Source organism: Benincasa hispida, chromosome 9, assembly GCF_009727055.1.
Source record: "Benincasa hispida cultivar B227 chromosome 9, ASM972705v1, whole genome shotgun sequence".
NCBI classification, from domain to species: domain Eukaryota; kingdom Viridiplantae; phylum Streptophyta; class Magnoliopsida; order Cucurbitales; family Cucurbitaceae; genus Benincasa; species Benincasa hispida.
This window is the reverse complement of record NC_052357.1, coordinates 39483884-39492598: the sequence shown is the minus strand read 5'-3', so window position 1 is coordinate 39492598 and position 8715 is coordinate 39483884. Positions and strand designations below refer to the sequence as shown.

Below are 8715 nucleotides of genomic sequence, written 5' to 3'. Positions count from 1 at the left end.
CAAGTCCAGAAAGGGCATGCAACTTTTGGAAACAAAATCACAATTTAAAAATAGATTTTTTTTTTTTTTTTTTTTGCATTTTTATCCCGACCAACTTAGTTACTCTAACCAAACAAATCATTAAAAATAAAATAAAATAAAAACCAGCCTAAAAAATATTGATGTGAAGCTAAATAACAATCAGATTATATTTACCAAAATTATGTAAAGCCAACACATTAAAGATCTAACAATCGATTATGTTAAAAACAAATTGATAAAAAAAATTTAACATCCATACCTATGAAACAATATATATGATCCAAATGAACGTTTCTTAACATCAAAAGAAGATATTGGGATGTTGGAAAATGTTTCAAGGTTAATATAAAAGTGGAAGAGTAAGAGTAAAACAAAATTACATAATTACAAGGGCATCACATAAACAAATTAATCAGCTCAAAAAAAAAAAAAAAAAAAAAACTAATAATCACCACACCAATAAGACTTCACGTAGTACTCTGGTCTCCTTCTTGTTTTCAATTTTAGAGGTTAATTATTTAGACTTTATCCGATCCAAGTTATACAGTCTCTGCATAAGCAAGCCAATATATATATAGACAGACATAGAGATAGATAGCAATAATAATAATAAGAAGAAAAAAGATATATCAATTTACACTATTTACAAATTGTGTCAATTTAAACTCTGAGCTTTTGTACTTTTCATTACGTTTCATTGGAAAAAATTCCATATGAAACTTATAATTATATCAATTTAACTTATAAATTTTCATAAATAAATCAATTTAGACTCTTTTAAGAAAAATTGTTCATGTATTTACTCTAATCATCCATTTTCTAAAATTGGTATTTGAAGAATTTTATATATGTTTGAGAATCAATACATACATGGATAATTTTCAAATATAATCATAAAGAAATATCTAAATTGAATAACTTATGAAAATTTATGAGTTTAATTAACTCAAATTATAAACTTCACATGTACAAAATCTGAAGGAGTGTGTAAATTGATACGAAAGCTCAAGATTTAAATTAATACAATTATTAATTAAAAGTTTGGTTAAAAATAACTTTTAATCCATTACCTTTCATATAAGTAACGATTTAGTCCTTATACTTTCAATTTTGTTACAATTTAGTCCCTAAACTTTACTATATAACAATCTAGTCGTTGAATTTTAAAATTTATAACGTTTTTGGCACCTATCGTAGAAATTAATATTAACATTTTAATGAGATTTCATACATAAATAAACCGTTAAAGTAATCGGAGACTTAATAGTTTTACAAAATATAAAATTTACATCATAAAGTATTAAAAATTAATTTTGATTATTTTTTTAACATTAGGGACTAAATTATTACAAATTTGAACGTATAAGAACTAAATTGTTACATACTAACGTTCAAAGACTAGACTGTTACAAAATTAAAAATATGAAGACTAAATCATTACAAACCAAAATTTATGGACTAAATTGTTATTAATAAGTTCTAAAAATTTTAATTGATATAGCCTTCCAATATGAGGTATAAATTGATATTATCCTAATAATAATTACCAAATAATAAAAAAAAATGGATTGGAAGAAAATTAAAGGTAGGGATTTTGTACCAGAATGGAGTGAGCCTGTTGGAGAAAAGCTGAAAGCAAAGGAATCAAAGTATGAATGTCTTGGAGAAAGGTCTCATAATTATCATCATTTTCCATTATTATGTTGATGAAGGTTGCTGTATCAGGTACCAATTTCAGAGCTATCTGCATTGAATAAACCCTTGTTTTTAAAACCCTAATTAACCCTCTAAATGTAGAGTGTATGTATCTATTCAGTCTCCAAACTTTTCGTCTAATATGGTTTTTCAACCTTTAATTTTGTGTGTTTGATAGGTCTAGATATATTCAAAACGTTTTAAAAATTAATTAATCTATTGGATATAAATTTAAAATTTATGTCTAATGGAACCCTCAATTTTGAATTTTCTATTAAATAAATTCGTGAATTTATTTTTTAAAAAAATATCAAATAAATGAAAGGCTTATTAGACACAAGAATTGAAAGTTGAGGACTCTATTGGATACAATCTCGAAAGTTTAACGGCCTATTAAGCACAAACATTCTCAAGTTTATGAACCTATTGGACACAAAGATGAAAGTTCAATGATTTATTTGGACAATTGAAAATTTAAGGCAAACATCAAAATTTAAGGAAACAAACTTCTCTTTTAGAGTAATTGTTTTAAATGGAAAAGATGTTGGAAATATTATAAAATATAGCACGAAAATGTCACTGTATGTCTGTAATAAATGCTAATAGACATGTTAGTAACACTAATAGGTGATTGTTAGTGTCTATCACGGTTAGATAGTGACATTTTATTATATTTGTAAATAAGTTAAGTTTCAACGTTTATTAATTAAAAAAAAATGTCTTTATAATGTTTGGTTATAAAAATAGGGTTATTTTCAAATAAAGAATAATGTGTCAATTTATTTATAAATATAATAAAATATCATTATGTATTAGTGATAGACTACGATAGATCGTGAGTGATAGATGTCTATTATAGTCCATCGTAGTCTATCACAAATAGACAATAATATTTTGCTATGCTTCAAATATTTTAAGTAGTTTTAGTATTTAAAACAATTACACTAAAAAAATATATAATAAACCATGAGTAAAAAGTAAAAAGTAGTTTAATTACTTTGTAAGCAGCCAATGAAATCCAACCATGCCATGGCTTCAGAGTTACATTGTAGGATTCCTCTACAGCTTGTTCCATGTTCATCCCAGGTTCTATTGATATCTTCTCCAATAGGCTCATTGTGAAATCTAGAGATCTACACATATAACAAACCCCATCATCCTATATTACTTAATAATTAAATTAAACTATTTAATTAACAACAAAATATAATAATTAAATTCTTCTCTTATGACTGCTTTAATTAAAATTGTGTTATTAATTCGTCATCATAATAAAATTATTATTCTCCTAAGGAGTGAATTGATCTTAAATAATATATCATAAAAAGAAATTAACAAAATATCATTAATATAAACCTAATATTACGTACTTAATAATTTAGTTTACATATTTTCAAATGTTTAAATTTAATCCTCGTACATTTACATTTCAATAAATCCTAAAACAAGTCCCCTATAGCTATTATTAGTTTACTTTGTCAATTAACCTAAATTATATGTTAGGCTTCTTTAAACCTATTTATATGGTTATTGTTATTATAATGGTTAAAAAATACATTTGGTCTCTAAACTTAAAAAAAATAGCAATATTTTTAGTTTTCGAAATTTATTAATTTATAACGATTTAGTTCTTGTATTTTTAAATTTATAACAATTTAATACGTAGATATTATATTATCAAACTAAATTTGCTAATTCTGAATTTATAAATAAGTTCCTAAAATTTGTTAGTTTGTAACAAATTATTCCCTAAATTTTCATATCATTCTAGTCTACCTACTTGTGACAAATGGTCAATATGTAAACTAAATATAGATTAAACAATTTATTTATAAACCATAAAAATTGAGTTGTTATGCATAATAAAAATTCTTACTTAATTTTTTATGAGATTTATCTAGGTTGGAATTAAATTGTTACTAAATTTGAAGTATAGGAACAAAATATTTCCTTGTTAAATTTCAAGAACTAAAGTTGTTAGGATTTGGAAAAAGTAAAAAATTAAGGCTTCGTTTGCTAATTATTTAATTTTTTGTTTTCTTTTTTGAAAATTAAGTATATTTCATCCACATTTTTTAAAATGATTTGGATATTTTTTTAAGTAAATAGTTGAATTCTTAGCCAAATTCCAAATTCCAAAAACTACTTTTTTTTAGTTCTCAAAATTTGACTTAATTTTTTAAACCATTGGTATAAAATATATAACAAATTAAGAAATTTGGAGGTAGATAGTTTCCATAGGCTTAATTTTCAAAAATAAAAAAATATATATATGATTACCAAACGGAGCCTAAATCATTATAAATTAATAACTTCACAAGTCAAATTGTTGTTTCAGTGAACTAAATTCTATTTTAAAACCAAATTAAGTATTTTTTTTATCAGGTGAGGATAAATACTATTAATTTTTAAATACTATTTTAATCTCTATACCTTAGATTTTAGTTCATTTTGGTCATTATACTTTCAAAATGTTCTTTTGGTTCATTATGTACTTTCAACGTTAGTTCAATTTAATCCCCATACTTTTTTTAAAAATGATCATTTTGGTCCTTTAAAATTGAAATAAAAATGAAAATAAATAGATTAAAATGGTCACATTTTAAATATATATAAACTAAAATGAACCATTTTAAAAATATATAGACCAATAAATAAATCAAAATTATTCAAATTACAAGAATCAAAATGAACTAAAATAGAAAATAGAAGCAGGAGAGTAATATTCAAACCTAAAATTAACTTGAAAGACCATTTTCATAAAATTGAACCCAAGTATAATAAATTTATATTGAAAAATAGAGAACTTTTAGATCACATATAAGTAATAGTTATAACCAGTGTAGGCTTTATATAACTTTTAATTTTTAATATTCAAAACTAACTAACCAATGGATATTATCCTCAAAAAAAGAAAAAGGAAAAAAAAAGCCAATAGATGTTGAATTGCATGCAAAAACTGGATTTTTTTTAATGGAAATTACCGAATTAGCCAAAGGAAGGCTCTGCTGCAACTGCTTCCTGTCCTTGCCCTGCCTTCACTTCCTTCTTTCTTCAATATCTCAACCAAATCCCTCCATTCTTCCTCCATTTCAAACACCTGCAATTATCCATTCATTAAAAACATACCCGAAACCGGAATTACTTCTCTCATTACTAATTAATTTTCACACATACTTGGACGTTCTGATAAATTTCTTGCCTCAAAACCGTCATTGTTGGCCCTATTTTATCTGTATGAATCGAGAACGAGAGACGAGTATTAAATTTCACGCAAGGAGAAATAAAGAGAAAGAGCGAGAGAGAAAAAAGCACAAACCGAGAACGTGAATAAGGGAATTGCAGAGAGAAATGAAAGGTAAGACAGGGATGACAATGTTAATGGTAGAGGTGGAGGCGGCGGTGACGGTGACGGTGTCGTTATGATAATTATTTTTCTGATGATCTTCAGGTTTGACGTCGAGAAGTATGGAGAGTTGTTCAATTGCAGATTTGATGGCGGATTTCTCCATTATTTGAGAACTCTATGTACTCTATGCTTTCAATAATGACGGTTTATAGTTCCCATTTGTTCCTTCTACACAACTGCGGCCTTATATTTTCAGTCTTGTGGAATATAAAATTAGAGAGTTGGATTCATTAATATTTTAATTTTGAATCATCTTCTGCTGCTTTTATTTTTATTATACATATTTTATGTCCCACTCTTATTCTTAGTTTTATACTCTTACCTCCCCAATTCTCCAACGACCTCCTTTGAAAGCAAGCTCACGACTTCAAAGGATACTTCATCAGTACATGATTGATATCTACCTAAGACGTTAGAGAAAATTTGTCGTTTAACGTTCGCATCACTAGATATTGATCCAACACCAAGAAACTTTTAAAGATTTATAAATTTTACAATTTATTGTTACTCCATGGTGAATGTAAAAATTAACTAACAATAAATTTACGGCATGATATTTAATAAATTGACATAATAAAACATGTTATTTTAAGAGATTAAAAGTTGAGTAATTGTTTTAATTTGAAAACTATTTGAAATATTTTCAAATATAGTAAAATGTTAAGAAAATTGTTAGAAATAGTACCTCAACTTTCCATCTTTTAAAATTAGGACGCTTTTTGAAATGTCGTTAAACTAGTTTTTTTTTCGTGGATCTCGAGCAAGATCGACCACTAAGCTGTAGTTAAAAATTTTCTTTCATTTTTCTAACTTATAGATTGTTTTGGCCGCTTTTGTGTTTATGCCAAATCTTATCTATTTTCAATTTTTCCTCAAATCTGGTTATCTTGATCATATGAATTTCTAAATTTCCAAATGAATTTACCAACTAGATTTTTACAAGTGATGATTGCGTTTTGATTTTTAAATTTGGGGAAAGATTAAATTTTGTACAAAAAAAAAAAAAAATAGGTAAGATATGGAAAACATGTAAAATTTCAGTATTAATTTGTCCAAGAATTCACCGATCTCGATGTTAATCTGCCGAGATTCATATTGATATTTTATATATTTTCCATATTTTACCATTTCTGAAAAATTAATATTTTAAAAAATTTAAAAATCAAAATCGATCCATCTAAAAAATTCATTTAGATAATTGGTAAATTGATTTGGAAATTAGAAATTGGGCTAAAGATTTTAAAAAATTACATAAGATTTTGATTTAATATTTATTAAAGATAATCGGATTTGGGAGAAATTTGAAAATATATATAATTTGGTATAAGATTTAAGAAAATCACATCATATTTTAGAAAAATTACTCGAATGTCAAGGTAATCTCTCCGAGATATATTGAAAAAGACCCAAAACGGTCAAAACAATCGATAAGTTAGAAAAAACCAATAAAAACAATTTGAACGAGTTTTAGAAAATGGTACTATTTTTGTAAAGTAAAAACTTAAAGATGTTATTTCTGACAATTTTCCAAAATGTTACTATCCATGAGAGAAAAACACTTATAGATATTTTATGAATGTCTATCGTTATTTATTAATAATAGATAATCCCATCTTATTATATGTGTAAATAAGTTATTTTTCTATATTTAAAAAAAAATCCTTAAAAGTTTGTGTTTCTTGACACGCAATTTGTGAGAAGTTGTTAGAAATTTTGAGTTTTTTTTTAAATTTAAATTAATTTAATTTTTTATTGATCGAAAGTTGGAACCACCCCTTAATATTTCTAAAAAAAGGTTTATTAAACTATGATCTGTTTCAAATGGGCTGTAATTAGTTTTTGAATGTTTAATAACATTTATTAAAATATATATACTTATTATTAAAATGTCACTATTAATGATAACATTGTTTTATAAGATGAATGGTAATTATATTAAAAGTGGCATGTTATGTTCTGTTGATTTGTTCAACATATATATATACATTTGTAGGTAATGACAAGGTTTCTGGTAATGTTTGCGTTTCTATCTACTTTCTTATTTCTAGGTTTATTATTTTTAAAAAATATATAAAAGAAAATTTTTAAAAATAGAAAAATAAAGAAAAATTATTTACACAAAATAACAAAATTTTAAACTTTTTATAGAAACTGATAAATGCTAATAGAAGTCTGTGAGTAACAGAAACGGATGGAAGTCTATTACTGATAAACGTTGATAGAAGCCAATCAATATCTATCATTTTTTTTATTTTCAAATATAAACCTATTTATTTAGTTTTTTTCATTTTCTATTTTTCTAAAAAGTATTCCTAAAGTTATGTGTAGATGTTTTTAAGTGAAAATCTAGGTCAGTTTCATAACTTTTTTTTCCCTTGCTGGTTGTTTTTTGAAAACTGGAGAAAAAACTTGTTTCATGATTATTTTTGTTTATTGTTTCTCAAAAAAAAGAAAAGAAAAGAAAACTCGTTTTATAACCATTTCTTCTTTCTTGTTTCTAATACATCTTTTTCCTTATTTTCTCCATTTTTATTGTAGTATAGTTATAGAAAAGGGATAGGCTTACACTTAACCTCGACCTAGCAAAATGTCCAATAATGGGGCATACCCCCACATTCTACGGCTTGATGAGTTGAAAGATCATCCTGATTTAACTCCAAATTCTATTTGGAATAATTGAGGTCATCAATTCCTATAAATATATCATTATAACTCTAGAAAAAGTAATTCATTTCTCATTCTCAAATCCTAAAACTTCTACACTATGTCACGCTTTAACTTAAGGATTAGAGTGTGTATGGCAAACATCACATTGGTATAAGCGTTACTTTTTTTTTTTTTTTGCAAGTCATGTTTTTCTCCCTAAAATAAATTTATCGTTGTTATCATGTAAATACTAAACTATTTTTCCTATTTGAATTTTGGCAACAACAAACATCAATACTACTATTAATTTAATGTTATCTAAATGATGTCGACTCAAATTCAACTCAATTATATAGCTCCATATATAGTATAATTGTAAATATTAAAATAAAGTTAGGTAAACAAATTTTATAAATAGAAAAATTCTAGCGGATTCCAAGTTTACTAAAAATTAAACCACTACATAAACATACGTGTTGTAAAATTCAAAATTAATTATTAGAAAAATATATAAATGTATAGCTGTGGCAGAATTTAAAATTCAAAAAAATATATATATATATAAATACACATAACAAAATTTAAAATTTAAAATTAGAATTTAAAAAAAATAAATAAAAATCAAATTCAAAACTAAAATATATTATAAATATTTAAATAATATGAAATTAAAAGTTAAGTTTGTTAGCTGGGATTCAAGATATGCAACACAATCTAAGACTTAGTTTGAGATAATAATAACTTATTAAAGTATTGTGCTTTTACAAATGTAGTTTTCACATGAAGTAAAAGTAGAATTTAAATTTCAATGACAATAAAAGTAGATATATAATTCAAATTATTTTTATTAATATTTTCATATATATATTAAAAATGAATATTTAATATCAAATTTATTATAAGAGAATTATTTTTTTAAAATCATATGCTATGAAATGAAAATA

At 24.7% G+C, this 8715-nt stretch overlaps 1 protein-coding gene across 1 annotated transcript; it reads right to left on the bottom strand.

Moving 5' to 3' along the window:
* Positions 1 to 358: 358 nt before the first annotated feature.
* On the bottom strand, positions 359 to 5228 carry LOC120087357 (glycolipid transfer protein 3-like). The gene is made up of 6 exons (XM_039044349.1): positions 5036 to 5228; positions 4894 to 4949; positions 4701 to 4816; positions 2714 to 2849; positions 1622 to 1765; positions 359 to 571 (listed from the first exon to the last, which is right to left on the bottom strand). Exons 1-6 carry the CDS (start codon positions 5226 to 5228, stop codon positions 536 to 538), a joined length of 681 nt encoding a protein of 226 aa, XP_038900277.1. The 3' UTR covers positions 359 to 535.
* Between the last annotated feature and the right edge of the window lie 3487 nt (positions 5229 to 8715).